The 15,687-nt window shown below is 37.7% G+C and overlaps 1 protein-coding gene across 1 annotated transcript in view; it reads right to left on the reverse strand.

The window, feature by feature from the left end:
- LOC116114503 (mitochondrial Rho GTPase 2-like) overlaps positions 1–15,687 on the reverse strand; it is a 28,226-nt gene that overhangs the window by 2,623 nt on the left and 9,916 nt on the right. The window contains 7 exon segments of the mRNA XM_031400647.1: positions 5,705–5,923; positions 6,280–6,491; positions 9,217–9,323; positions 9,449–9,635; positions 9,764–9,914; positions 10,256–10,368; positions 10,766–10,835. Coding sequence (XP_031256507.1) covers positions 5,705–5,923; positions 6,280–6,491; positions 9,217–9,323; positions 9,449–9,635; positions 9,764–9,914; positions 10,256–10,368; positions 10,766–10,835 — 1,059 coding nt within the window.

The raw sequence follows: 15,687 nt of genomic DNA on the forward strand, positions 1-15,687 counted from the left end.
TCTGAAAAACAGATTTCACCTTTCTGGTGGCGTTGAAAATAGATTTCAAGCTCAGTGGGCTCAAAGCTCCATCCTACAAAAGCAATAAGAATAAAGCATTCAGAGATTCAGTGCATGTATTAGTCAACATCATAAAAGACAGCCCAAATATAAAGCACTCTCAATGGCATGAAGCCATAATTCATATTGGCAAGGGTAGAACATACATTATCCTTGTCACTCCAAAAACCACAAGAAATCCACAACCTCACTTGCCAGCTCCACACTCTGCAGGGCATCAAAGGGTAATATCTCAAAAGATGTATGAAAAGTTAATGAAAGATTTCCTTTTTTTTATTCAGATAATATAAAGAAGGGCAGAGAGAGGAACATTTTTATAAACCACATAAATGTAATCCAACAGCCACATGTATAAAAGTAGGATTTTGAAAACTTAACGGAATGATGTTCAATAATTCTCTTAGTTGAGATACGGGTCAGGAGCAAGCTTAGGTGGGACAGGAAGACACTCATCCCTTAGTTCTAAATCATCGCGTACCAAATTTTCTGAACACCCCGTAGTCTCAAGGTGCCCATTCCAAGATAAGAGCCTGGAGAGTGATGAATCCTTTAAGGTAACACCACGACCATTGACTCCATCTTGTCGCTTCTCTTGTACACTCTTCACTGCCGCTATTTCTAGGTTTCAATGAGCTTTACAGCATTTACCTGTTTAACATCAATTAAACATGTTAGAACCTCAAAGAAGAGTATAAATCAGCCATGGTAAGAAAGTATCAAAAGGAAAAAAGCAGAAATACAAACAAACCCAAAATCATTAAACTCTGCATCACTGAGGGCGTCATCCTTGTCTCGTCACAAAGAAAAATACCTTTAATGCCCTGACAATCGTGGTTCAGATGTAGTGAATCACGATCAGAATGGATCTACTGGATGAATTACTGCCTTCCGCGATAGAAAATGTAATGGCCTACCTCAAGGTAAATTTGATTAATCTTAACGTTCAATAAGATCTCAATACAAAAAGTGGCAAGATTAAAAACTGAAAAAACTAACAATTAAACCTGAATCATTTTAATCGCAGAGCATTGAAGACAATGTCAATCTCCCTAAACTGTCCGTGATCGGTTCCATCATCTCCTTCAAGTTCACGGAAAAAGGATCACCCGCAAATCTGACTTGCACTCAGCACACATAATAGGCACCTTAACCTATCCGTGCAGTATAATATTATACACAAAAAGCAGGCTGTCATTTTAGTGAAATTTAGAAATAAGCAGTACGAAACAAAAGCGTAAAACATACAAACCTCTAAACTTCGAAGCTGGGGAAGCCAAAAGAAGTCAAACTAGAAAGGACATGGGCTATCACATGCATATGTAAACACGGCATCAGCCTTCTTCAATTCTTCAGCATCAGCATTGTTCAATTTTTCATTATTTTTACCTTATTCTCCAACCTAAAATTGAACATTTATGCACAAAAATCAAGATACTCGCACACTACTTTAAACCTATACGGTTAAAGCTAAGAGCCTAAAGCTTAAAATAAAAAATAAAAATAAAAAAACCAACTAAAAACAAATCAAATCAAATATGAAATAGGAGTTATGCCATACGGATGTATAATATGTATACAAGAGAGGTGTGTACGGACAGTGCACCTGGAAGAGGTGTCGATGTGGTTACAGGGACGCGTCGCGGTAGAACCGGGAGGGAGGCGCGTGGAGGATGAACTGGAGGGACCTTCTTCGGGACCGTTCCGAAGCAACAGCAGATATAAGGCTAGATTTTCCGGTGCCTGGGTCGCCAACCACCACAACTCTCACCCTGCTCCGAGCACTAGACCCTGGACCACCTGGCATTTGTTCAAGATATAAAAAATTTTGAGGTTTTGTTGTTGAAGAATCAGAGCTTTTTAGAGCAATTAGCGAATTAGTGTGTGTATTTGATATATTTTTAGCAATAATCCTAGTTCCACGATCTAATTTCATAACCTTTTCTCTTAATCTCCCGATATAATAATTCATAATAATTACTCATAATTTTTAGTTTGTTTAGGAGTCTCGCTTATCTATTTGCGAGTGCAAACTAACAAATTACGATCTATCATATCACAACTTATAGAAAAGGTTGTAAGATTTGATCATGAATCTAGTATTATTTATATTTTAAGAGAGTTTTCTTATATTTTTAGGATTTTTTGTAATTATTTCACGTGATTTATAGAAATTTATTCTATTTTTAAGGTTTCATGATACAAATTTTTATACGCAAGTTTTTCAACAGTTAGTGATAAAACCCTGCGTTTTGGGATCTTAAATGGAAAGTAAGTAATTAAAAAAATTATGTTTGGCCAATTTCTAATCTCTAGATTGATTGTTGTTAAGTTTAGGTTAAGATTATGTTAGACGTAGATTTGGGCAATTTTTTTATTGTTGAACGTTTGTTTGATGGTTTATTACTTGATTATTGTGATTGGGTGTTTGTGAAGAGGTGATTTTGTTGTTTTGTTGGAAGAAACTAATAAATGGAAATGATAGGAAGTTGCAAAAAATTATAAAACAGATTGCAAATTTGCTCGATAGCCTTTATCAGACACAATCAGGTTAATGAGGCCAACATTTGAAATGGTGACAAAAGCCCCCATATGGTGATATTAGAAGGCATCGGACACTTAGTATTCTAAATTTAGCCCTATACCTTCCGATATGATCCTATTTGGCACCATAGTGCATTTGCGAAAATAACCTAATGGGAGTATTGAGCGGTTTAGGACATATTTGGGCGCTTTATATATTAACAAATAGGGGATTCGGCGGTTTAGGGCATGTAAGAAATGACTTGATTGGAGTATTGGGTGGTTTCGGGTACTTTTACATAACATTATTGCTTGTGTGAAACTAAGTTGTTTTTTTTTTTTTTTTTGGGTTTCTTTCCAACACATATGTTATTATATATTATTTTCATGTGATTAAAAACATAGTTTGCTACTTTGTAGGGGGTAAAATGATAATTATTAGGAATATTTTCATAACATCGGAATATGTGGAGCACTACAGACCATATGTTACCAACTGTTGCTAATTATTGACCCTCACTTGTTGAAGAAGATCGGTTACTTTGAAAAATACCTGAATTGTGGTTCAAAAATGGAAAAATTTGAGGTGAAGAGGTTATTACATGATGTCATACTATAACAAGATACATAGTTTAATGATTGTAGCACATTTACGTTGAAGTTTATTATTATAAAGTACCTATAACATCCCGCTTTCCTATATTGAGAGACATGATGGACCCACACTTAGGAGGCATATTGTGTATTCTATTTTCTATAGAGAAATGCTTTTATAGTAGTAATTTAATAAACCATATAACTGTACATGCTTTTATTGAAGTTTAATGATAATATTTGTTTTTTTATATGTGTTTAAATGAGTTTATCGACAAATTATGCTTTCGAATAGATTGTTCAATGCCTTTCAATGGTATGGTTCTATAATACCCACATTCAGAAATATGGTAGAGATTATTTTATAGTCATAGTGAATATATTTAACTAGTTTTATAGAGAAATTCCATAAAAGTTTCAATATGGGCAAATTGGTCATTTCACACAGAATCACATGTTCAAGTAAAAAGTGTGTATGATAAATATAATGCATTAAGTGTGTTAACCATGAGAATAGAGTAGCAGAAAAATTATGGAAAATAGACGTAATGTGATGCCGAGATAAATACGTGCTCGTAAAGCAATAGAAAGAAATTAAAGAATAAGGATAAAATGGTCTTTTCACTCACAACTAGATGAGTGGGGAGTGAAAATGACCAAGAACATGTGTTAAATCCATTGAAAGTGAGGGTATATCGATAAATGCACGTATGGTATAATTGGAATTATTATAAAAGTGCAAGGGCAAAAAGGGTTATAAGGCTTTAATTGACAAACCCTAGCCATTCCCTTCCCTTAAGCACGCCACCTTCTTCCCCCATTTCTCCTCCATTTCTTCAAAGTCTTTCAAGAGAATTACATGAGAATTCATGCCTAAGTGAACATATGTTCATTTTGTGCTTTCTAAGGGAAGAATTTTAGCAAAAGTTTGTGATTTGTGTTTTATAAGTATGAGTTCTCATGAATTTATGTGTTTTAGCATGAATCAATGGAGAAAGTGAGCAAAGGAAGCAAAGAAAAGGATTTGTGCAAGAAAAAGGTAAGTAAATCCAATTTTAGTTTTGATTTGAGCAATAATTCTATAGATTGATTCTTGTATGTTTGTATGTGATTGTATAGTGAGAATTATTATCTGTTTTGTAGTACCTCTTTCTAGCTAGTATACTTGGGAGATATAATATAATAAAACACATACGTATATAATTGAAAGATAATGGGCCCGAAAATTTTCTTTACTTTATATATTAAATTTTGTACATAACAAAAATATTATATACAATAACTTAAAATCAGTGGACAGTAGTGCCATTTCTCTCCGCTTCCCGACGTCCATTCGATCGCTTCTCACCTATTTCTTGCAAAAACATTTGGAAACAACGAGGTGAACACTAGTTGCTCAGTATGTAAACCCACTAATCTACTCCTCTCTTTCCGTTGTTCAGGTTCCGAATTTCTTTCCTTACATTACTCTTTTTCTTTTTTCTCGATTCTTTCTTTGTTCTTTCTCTATTCTTTCACTATTTCTAGTCCTCAATGTTCTTTCGTTCTAACTTTCTTTGTTCTTTCTTTCTAGTTCTCTCTCTCACTACCCATGATAGAAATTAGTGTATTATGCATATGTATGATGCACATGCACAAATGCATAGAAATGCATTTTCTTTCTACTTTTCTGTTTCTTATTCTGTTCTTTCTTTCTCTTCTTTCTTCTTCTCTTCTTTTCTGTTCTTTCTTTCTCTTCTTTCTTCTTCTCTTCTTTTCTGTTCTTTCCATTCTTTCCTATTCTTTCTTATGCTTTCTTATTCTTTGCCGATCAGACTTGGTTGATGTATAGATTTGGAACCCTGGCCGTGTGAGTGAGTACAATCCTCATCTACATGCACTCTTGCGAACTGTACAAATTCTTCTTCTTCTTAGGCCACTCATTAAAGGTGGCGTGCATGTAGGTATATTCTTCTGGGTACAGCCCTCATCCACATGCACTTTTACGGGCTGTACAAATTCTTCTTCTTATTCTTAGGCCGCTCACTGAAGGCGGCGTGCATGTGGGAATATTCTTCTTTTTATCACCCATGGGTTCCCCATCGCAACAACCTTTCTTTTCTTTTCTTTAGCACTCTTCTTTCTTTCTTTTTATTCTTTAGTGCTTTTCTTTCTTTTTCTTTGTTCTTTAGTGTGCTTGTATGCATGTATGCATGTAGATGGATTCTTCTTATTATTCTTTCTCAATTCTTAGTTAAATGCAAAAATACAATATGGCATGTAAACATGTCATTTTCTACNAACGAAATTAAATTACTGTGCCTACATACTCTTGTTAAATCACAAAAAGCCAACGAAGATAAATTAAAAGCATCACCCCAATTTTAATTCTGACCATGGTGCACAGGCAAATGCATGACAGAAGGGAGAGGAGAGGCAATAAATCCAATAAAATGACAGTAGTAAAGAAATACATAGACAAACAATCACAAGCACTAATCCAACAAGAAGAGTTCACGTTGCAAATATATGCATAAGAGTATTCAAGTACCTATCATAGACGAATAAAGCAACATCACAGGTTACCATATATTCCTCATAAGAGAGAACTTCTTTCACTCCATCTTCGGGTATTTCTTGCAAAATAAGTGTCTTCTTAGTTCCCTGCACCATCATCATCAAATTTGTAACATCCCAAGACAATGGGAACATGCATAACACAATGTACGAGATATCAGAATGCTGAAAACATAGAAAAATGCCACTAAATCTGCAACGTCTTTATTACAGATGAACATGTATAATATCCAGATATCAGAATGATGATAACATAGATAAATCCCATCAAGTCTGCAACATCTCATGACAGATGAACGATGTAGTGATCTCCCAGATATCAGAATATTGATGATAAAGATAAACAGGAAAAAAAATTCAGTTCACTTCCAGGCCAGAATTTTAGAGAATACACGAGAAAGGGAACTAAAATATAAGTCCTTAGACAAAAAGAAGTCAAAGTGAGTAGACTCTACAGTCAATAAATAAAAACTAGATGAAAAGTAATGTACGAAATTAGCAAGATCAATAACTGACTATGCTACATTGAAATTGGTAACAGGTCAACACCTTCCCAAAAATGAATCCAACAGTGCAGACTTTCCAGCAATTTTAGAGCCAAAAACAAAGCAGCGAAAGACATTTCTTTCAGTTAGTTGCTCCTTACGATCGGCTGATTTTCTCCTAGTAACATGAAACACTTTGGCAGCATCACCACTATATCCAATGTATATCAAATAAGCCAAAGTGCGTCGTGGCTCAAGTAGTGTCATTAGGGCCCACTGCAACCAAGCATTTCTACCAGACAATTAACAAATACTTCAAATTGATTAAAATGCATAGTGCAAAAAGTTAAATCATAATTTGTGGAAGTCAATATATAAGGAGAACGATTCTTCTGCTTTATACTATCCAAAAGAATGTACACGAGAAGGGGTAAATAATACAACTAAATGAGACAAAGTTCCTGGAAAAAAACTAGGGTAGGACAGACAGATACAGACAGAAGAAAGAAGATTAAGACATTAAAAAACTGTATAGAAGCAATACAACTCGTACAACTATATAGTGCCCAGATGAAGTCTTTCTTGACAAANCACTAAAATCTCTTTCTCCTTGGTAGTCTTCCTCTTTCTCTAAAATCCTAAGCATATAAACTATAAGAACTCAACACTTTAATAATTATTCTCACACCTATTTACAAGAATTCTTACCTTGAGATGCTTAGGATTGAATATCTACCAAAATCCAACCAAAAGTCCCCTAAATCTCTTTGGAAATTGATGAAGGAATTGAGAGAATTTGAGAGTGAAGGTGGCGTGTGAGGTGTAGAGAATGATAGGGTTTGTATGCTTGAATCTTGAATATCTCATATTATTATGCATACTTTCCCGTTTTGCCCTTATACTTTATTAGAAATTCCATCTTTGCCCTTTAATCAATTACAAAAATGCCCTTACCTTCATTGCATTCTCCATAAAATTTTCTTACTTTTCACTCCCCACATTACAGCTAATTAGGGGTAAAATGGTCACTTTGCCCTCAAGGAAATTTCCCTAGAATTTTCTCAAGAATTTTAGCCAGCTCTTCGCCTCGGGGAAGCATTTCAGAGCATACGTCGCCACGGCGAATTTTCTTCTTGGCCGCGGCAAATCCTGCAAATCTTAAACTCGATTTGGGCAAAGCCTGCAAGCCTAGTCTAATCAGCAAATCAGAATAGAATACAGAAAGAATTTCAGAAAAAGAAATATAAATAGAATAAGAAATATAAAACAGAAAGAATTTCAAAAAGAATCAGAAAAGAATTTTAATAAAGAATACAAACATCATTTGCATATGCATCAGACATTTTATGTGTATTGCATCTCATGCATTTATGCATAGATTAAACAGTTTATTTTATTATTGTGTGTTTGACTAGTCAAGAAAAGAAAATAGAAACCCATGAGAATAGAGAAGAAAAGAAAATAGAAGCCTACGAGAATAGAAAAGAAATTAGAGATATACAAGAAAAGAACAGAAATTAGATACTTGCTAGAAAAGAACAGAAAATGAAAACAAGACAAATAGCGAGGAAACTTAGCTATTTGTTGAGTAGAGAAAGAAATAGAAAGTTATAATCTAGTAGATAAGAGAAATAAAATGATAAAGAATAGCACAACACTAGAAGGATTTAGAAAGATTTGAGAAAAATAGAAGACTGCTAAGTAGTACGCCTGAGAATAAAGAGAGAAAGCAAGCAGAAATTTAGAAGCAGTACAGCGAAAATGGGGACAACAGAGTAAGAGCATAGTTACATTTGGTTTACTTACTAAGCATTTATAGCTCACCCCGTTGCTTTTTTTATTTTGCAGGTATTAGATTGTAGTGGTTGGGAGATGTCAAGCTGACAAGAGGATTGCACACACTGTCTCAGTGAAGGAATTAATGTGGATTTATATATGTGAGAAATAGTCACTGTGTAATAGTATGTTATAACTGGATTAAGGATACAAATTTTAGATGAACACCCTTTTTTAAGCTAGCAATTCTCTAGATTCTCTCTATAAGATACTCAGTGAATACTTGCCTAGTGAGATATTATAGGTTCATTATAACTATAAGTATTAGTTCTTTCAAATTGGAAATTTAGAATTACGCAGATTATCATGCCTTATTGATTGACAATATTATAGATACTGATCATTATATGGAAAAATACATTTAGAATACAAGTTACAAAGCATTAATCACACCACTTAGGTATGGTTAAAGTGTAAGTAATCAATAGTTCCATACGTTATAAGCTAAAAAACATACTCAGTAAAGTGTAAATCATTTATACATTGCAATATTGAAGGAAAAATCTTCCCTTGTACATATTGTACTGCGCTATCGAACTCAAGACTCCAAACGCCCTCTGTACTTCACAAGAACCTGAATAACATCCATTGTTCTTGCAAACTTAGTATAAGATGTTATATATGCACAAGTATAAACAATTTTCAGAATTCTGAACACAAAATAAACAAGTACCAATTCAATCCGATAATGCCCGATACCGCCTGATACATATCAATCATGCATTATTTTATAACCCATACTACTCGACATAGCTTAATATCACCTGATCCTTTTTGTCGAGTGTTTCTACTTCAAATGTGCCCTATACCATATTATCTGGCACTTATTAAGGTACTGAAAGTATATGCCTGATAGTGCCCGATTAGCAAGTATATGGCATTAGTTTTCTTCTAAATCTAGCGTAAACTTGGTTGAAACTATTCCAAATTCACAACCCAAACTATTTTATATACATTCTTACTTACAAATGAAATAACAAGCATACATATTATCAAACGCAAACTTATATACAATATATCATATCAAATCTATACCTCACTGAAATTTTCATAAAAGTCATATACATAAGCTTTATGAGAATGGCAAAATATTGTGCAAAACTTGATGGACCTACAGAGAACCAGCCAGCAAAATGCAGTTGATTAGTGGCCAAAGCTCCATTACCGTCTTAAAGTTTACTGCTAAACATAGCTTTCGCTCCTGACATTTAGAATTCCTCCTAGTAGCATAGGCTTGGTAAGCTGCCAGTCCAACAATAGTAACGGCAGACCCTAATATAAATCAAACATACAATCCCTGTCAGAAAATGTACATTAACAAAATAAAATCAGTGCTATATATACAAATTCCTGGACGTAATCCTGGGAGATGTGGAACTAGTAGACAGCAAACACACCAGAAACAAACATAAGTGAATTGTTGACAAGATGGCGGTATCGCTTCCTGCCCTTCCCGACCTCAGTTTCAGGAATGTTCAAATGAGGGTGCTCAGCTGCCCTCACAATTCTGCTGAATAAATTTTTGGAATCTTCTACTTTCATGCTTACACGAATGGGAGGCTTGATTCCCATCTCCTGACTAACCTAAAAATTGGAAAAGGAAAGGAAATTATTTGTTCTCCATAATCAATGACTAGGAATTTTTGTAGGAACAATCATCCAAAGATGTTTATACTTGTACGTAGTCTAAGTAGCCAAAGATAGTTCTGTACCATTGCTGAATCTTGTACGGTGATTTGACATGGATCCAAGTCATCCTTGGCTGCAATAAGAAGGCATGGCACCCCATGACCGCTGACTTCCCCTTGCCTGGCAACCTCCTCCAGTAGTTCCTTTGTCCTTTTCTGTGAATGTTCAACTGAACTGGAAATTAGAAACAATGCAGTTCATGATATCTACATATTCAAATAAATTAAAATATCATGACTAGACGACTCACAGGCAACATAGAATGAACGTAATTAAATTACTGTGCATAAATACTCTTGTTAAATCATAAAAAGCCAACGAAGATAAATTAAAAGCATCACTCCAATTTTAATTCTGACCGTGGTGCACAGGCAAATGCATGACAGAAGGTAGAGGAGAGGCAATAAATCCAATAAAATGACAGTAGTAAAGAAATACATAGACAAACAATCACAAGCACTAATCCAACAAGAAGAGTTCACGTTGCAAATATATGCATAAGAGTATTTAAGTACCTATCATGGACGAATAAAGCAACATCACAGGTTGCCATATATTCCTTATAAGAGAGAACTTCTTTCACTCCATCTTCGGACATTTCTTGCAAAATAAGTGTCTTCTTAGTTCCCTGCACCATCATCATCAAATTTGTAACATCCCAAGAAACTGAGAACATGCATAACACAATGTACGAGATATCAGAATGCTGAAAACATAGAAAAATGCCATTAAATCTGCAACGTCTTATTACTGATGAACATGTATAATATCCAGATATCAGAATGATGATAACATCGATAAATCCCATCAATTCTGCAACATCTCATGACAGATGAACGATGTAGTAATCTCCCAGATATCAAAATCTTGATGATAAAGATAAATAGGAAAAAAAATTCAGTTCACTTCCAGGCCGGAATTTCAGAGAATACATGAGAGAGGGAGGAGTGGACATCAAGATGGAGGGGAGGGAGTAGAATTATAAAACTACCAGATAACATTGTGTTTCTAGTGTTAGTACTTACCCCAAGCTGGTCGACCACATTTGCTGCATATCGGTCAGAAGTTGTTGGATAATAATATTCTGAGAAAGGCCTGTGTTATGTCTGAAAAAGTAGGGTTGACGCCGCGCCTTGTCAGCTGTTAGAGTAGATGCCCTAGAGCCAATCAATTATTGTAGAATTGACTCTTTGTAATAATGTTCATTAATCAATAAAAGGCATTTTATTCTATATCGCGTAAATCATTATTATTGCAATATGTATTGATATATGTCCTTAGAATGGTAGAACCGTGACGAGGGTATCAAGTGTTTCAAATCTTGATAGTGAGAACCCTATGAGCACATATGGTGGCCATTCTAGAAACGTCCGTAGCCCCAGTATTATTCTGAAGTAAGGGCACAGATAATACGGTAAGGCTATCATAGTGTTGAACGACCCTGTCGAAAGGCAGTGACTGATCTCACTTGTCAAGGTTGTTTGGTGACAACCTGGTGCAACACATGGGTGCTTGTTGTAGGCGATTACACCACAGCAAGTTCACTGGACTGACCCACCAGAGGATTCCATATGGATGGTAACCCCAGTGTCTATGGAACAAATCCTCTAACGAATGGTGGTGCATGTGATCCTTAGACTTGAGATCACCGGAGCGCCTTGTGCACCGATTGGTGTAGTTTGACACTAGCCTAACGCAGTTCTTTTCAGAGCTGTCAATACGGTGGTGATTGGCTGCATCAAGGAGTGTATCAAGACTATGGTGGATTGACAGAGGATTCATCACTCCCGGGTACGGGAGAAAGTTATCTCACAGCGCAATTCAGTATATGGCAATGACACTAAAACGGTGGCCACAGTGGGATTGAGTTGTTGCTCTATCCAGTTTATAATACGGGTCATTGGTCCAGAAACTGAATACATAATATTGAGAGTAACCAAAGGTTGACACTATTTCTATGCCTTCGTCTCGTTGAGATAACGTATGATGAAAGGATCGAATTGCACGGTAACCATATCGTTGATAGGTAGCTACTTTGCTGAATCCGAATCTATCGGGTGACCATGATGCTTTGCTAGGGGCCAATCTTGGTCTGTGTATTAGTGAGACGATTAATTGGTGTTAATCGGGATACTGTACACTGCCGATATGATGAGAAGCCTATGGGTCACACATATAGAAGACACTTTAAGATCCAAGAAGAAAGAAGAGCGTTTTCGTCTTTTAAGGCGAAAGGGTATTTTGGTAATTTCACAGTGCAATTAAATTTACTGAGGTCGTAGCCTTTATTTAATTTGTTAGAAAAATTAAATAAGTAAAATTACGTTTAAATGTGTGTTCGCACATATTTAAATATATTATCATTATTGTTAAATGTTAATATATATATTTAAATATATATACTAATTGATTTTAATTGAGATAATGATGGAAAATAAAATAAATCAAATTGGGAGTGTTTGGCAACATGGGATGTTTGGGTTGGAGCCCAAGCCTATTCCGTATGGGATTAGGGCAAATTTTTTTTTTAATATAAAAGGAAAAGTGTGTGATTTTTAATTAAGGTTTTTTTCTTTGAAAAACAAAACACACAGCCCCATTTTTACATTCCCACGGCAGAAGCAATTTTGCTTAGAAATCAATTTAATTGATCTTCCTTTCTTCTTAATCTTGAAGCCAAAGAGGATCTAGCAAATCCCTCTTTGGTTCTTTTAAGATTGTCTTCGTGTAGACTACGCAGGTTCGGTAGCAAAACATTCGTCGACAAATTTGGAGGAGCCTCCAACGTGCGTTTGTTTCTCTTAACTCATGTTTAATATTTCTGCAGATTCTTATGATGATAAAATTGTAAAATCATACCCTTGATCTTGGCTCATGTAAACGATCCCTGAGTTTTATTATTTTTTTTTCCGCTGCGTATACGGGACCGTTTACTAACAGTTAGCATGGGCGGTCAGAGTTTAGGTAGGCTCTGCAACCATTCAAACGCAGCCATGTCACATGCTGATGTAAGCGGCATGCTTCTGCCAATGCAATGGGTGTGCGCCAGGCTGGCAAATGGCTGGAGAGGTTCCACGTGTCCAATCCCTACATAAGTCGAGGAAATCACTCGAGTAGGTGAGCAAAGAGACATAAAGAAGGATCTGCACGACAATCTGACCCACTCACAGATTAAGTAATCATTACCTCAATTCATCTCACTATAATAGAGGGCTCCTCTCCCGTTTGTGGGATTAGCTAATCTCTTTCTCTCTCTCTCTCTCTCTCTCTCTCTCTCTATCTTGTAATCACTTGTAAATTAGCTCGCTGAATGTGACCTGACCTCATATATTAATACAATACCAGTGGATGTAGGATTTGCTTACTTAAGCATCCGAATCACTTTAAACATTGTTCTTCATCTTATATTCCGTTCAATATCCCCATACATGTGTGTCTTCTGAGTCAGCTCAGCATTTTCCACGTGCGGTTCGTTGGTGTCAAAATCACGCATCAATAGTTTGGCGCTAGAAAGAGGGCCTGATTTAGTACTTGTTCTTCATCAGGAGAATTTCTGACTAATCGACCCCACTGCAGCAAATGGCTCGCCAATTCGAATCTGAGCGAACCAATCATGGTGATGAAGAGATCCCCCAGGTACAAGAGGACACTTCTCCCGAAGTGCCCTCAGTCCCATAAAATATCATGGGGGACATCCCTTCAAGCTAACGGCTTGATCTAGCTGTCATGAGCTACCTAGAGAGGTTCAACAATACTCTCCAAACGATCAACCAAAGGCTGAACCACTTGGATCGAGTCGTGCCACCCGAATCAAATGAGGTGGTGCAACCGCTAAAAACACTTGTAGGTCGTTTGAAAGCACGAAAAAGGGCAAAAGCCCATGCCGTGCGCACTACAGTGCATGAAAGGAAGGGAAAGCAAGTAGTGCACGGCAGACATAGAGGCTCCAAGGGGCCAACGAACACCGACAGTGCCCTTGGTAGAATACCCGTGGCGTTAAGGCTCGATGACATGTCGTGACCTGAGTCGTCCCGTGCCACATCGTGCGAGCACTCCCACAAAAGTGCAAGGTAGGGAGATTCCCATAATTGCCAAAGTGACGACTCTGATCATCGTCGAGCGGGAGATTCCCATCGTCCGCAAGTCGGTTCGTACCACCGCGAAGGTCGGGAACATTCCTCGAATCATTCAGCACCATCACACGAATCTAGCCAGCATGTGTCAAGATTGGCTAGGACTGCCAACCGAGGCGAGGAGAATCCGACCTATAGTCTTTCCTTAACTGCAACCGTGAGGGTCGAACCCACATTGCAGAAAGTGATCCCTAGGTGGCTCTGCTACCTCAGATTGAGGAGCTACAACGAGCACTGGATCAGATAAAAGCTCCGCAAAAATGAACAAGGGCAGGTCGCAGAGGCGTCCCTCTTTTCTCCGATGGTATTAGCCGCCCCTCTCCTATCAAGATTCAGAATGCCCGATATGCGAGCATTCGATGGGAATTCCGATCTGCAGGATAATCTATACGAGTTCAACGATCTCATGGAACTCCACCAAGTCTCTAACTTGGCAAAATGCCATTGCTTGGTAGTAACTCTTACTTCTCACGCCAAGCGATGGTTTAGGTCGCTCCTAACAGGATCTGTTAGCTCGTGGCCTTAGATGAGCTCGACATTCCTAAGACACTTCCAAGCAAACATGAAGTTCTCGATGCCTCTGAGCTACCTCAGCAATATAAGGCAAGAGAGGGACGAGTCCCTCCAATCCTATATCGATATGTTCTACAAGGAGCTCCATAAAGTAGCTCATACTCCCGAGGAGTCCGTGTGGACTCTCATCATCGCGGGAGTTCATCCACAGACCAATCTATGGAAAGAGCTACAGTTAGAGGAAGATGTTTCCCTCACCCGTTTCTACAGTCTTACAGAGAAGTACCTCCACATTGAAAACTCCGTGGAAGCGCTTAACCGCCACGACTCCGGTCCTTCGGGCAATGCACCTGCTTGGGGGGATAATAGGAAGGCTGATCGTTGATGGGCTAACAACGATTAGCGAAAAGGAAAGAAATAGCGATATGAGCCCAAGAAGTCTTATGCCCCAGATCCTCGTCGTGATCGCGACAAGAGTCAATACACTCCTTTGAATGCCTCAGTCTCGGCTATTCTTGACAAATCAGAAGAAGTCGGCCTGCTCGGGGAGCCTAGCCCATGAAAAATCCCCCTTTAACCAGAAACAGTAAAAAGTACTGTCGCCATCATCAGGATAATGGGCATCACACCGATGAGTGTCGAGCCCTTAAGCAGGCAATCGAAGACCTTATCAAGTAGGGGCATTTCAAAGAGTACATCGATGACTCTGCTCTTGTACATGAGAAAAATCAGCAGGAACTAGGCAAGAAGTGTCGCGATCGCAAGGGTATTTGCAGCTTGGGTATCATCTTCGGGGGGCCAAATCTCGCAGGGAATTCGTGAGGTGCCCAAGAAAGGTATGCTCGCACAACCCATCATGACCCCATCAGTGTATTGAACATGACGCGACAACCGCCTAAGGTTCGTAGAGAGGAGGAAATCTCCTTCTCCGAGAAAGATGCAGTACTGCTGTATCATCCTCATAACGATGTCCTCGTCATCATGCCCCAAATAGGGCGATGCAAAGTTCACCGAATGTTGGTGGACAATGGAAGTGTAGTGAACATCTTGTTCATGCGAGCTTTCGAAAGAATAAATCTTGATGAGGCCGATCTGAAGCCTGCCTCCATCCCCCTATACAGAATCACCGGGGATCACCTGATCCCCAAAGGTACGATCTCGCTCTCGATCACATTGGGTGACTTCGACGAAGTGACTAGGGTCACTGAGTTCTTAGTAGTGGAATGCCCCCTTCCGCTTTCAATGGCATCCTAGGGTGACCTCTACTGAGAAACTTCAAAGTAGTCACTTCGATTTACTAT

Source organism: Pistacia vera, unplaced genomic scaffold, assembly GCF_008641045.1.
Source record: "Pistacia vera cultivar Batoury unplaced genomic scaffold, PisVer_v2 Contig712, whole genome shotgun sequence".
Classification (NCBI taxonomy): Eukaryota; Viridiplantae; Streptophyta; class Magnoliopsida; order Sapindales; family Anacardiaceae; genus Pistacia; species Pistacia vera.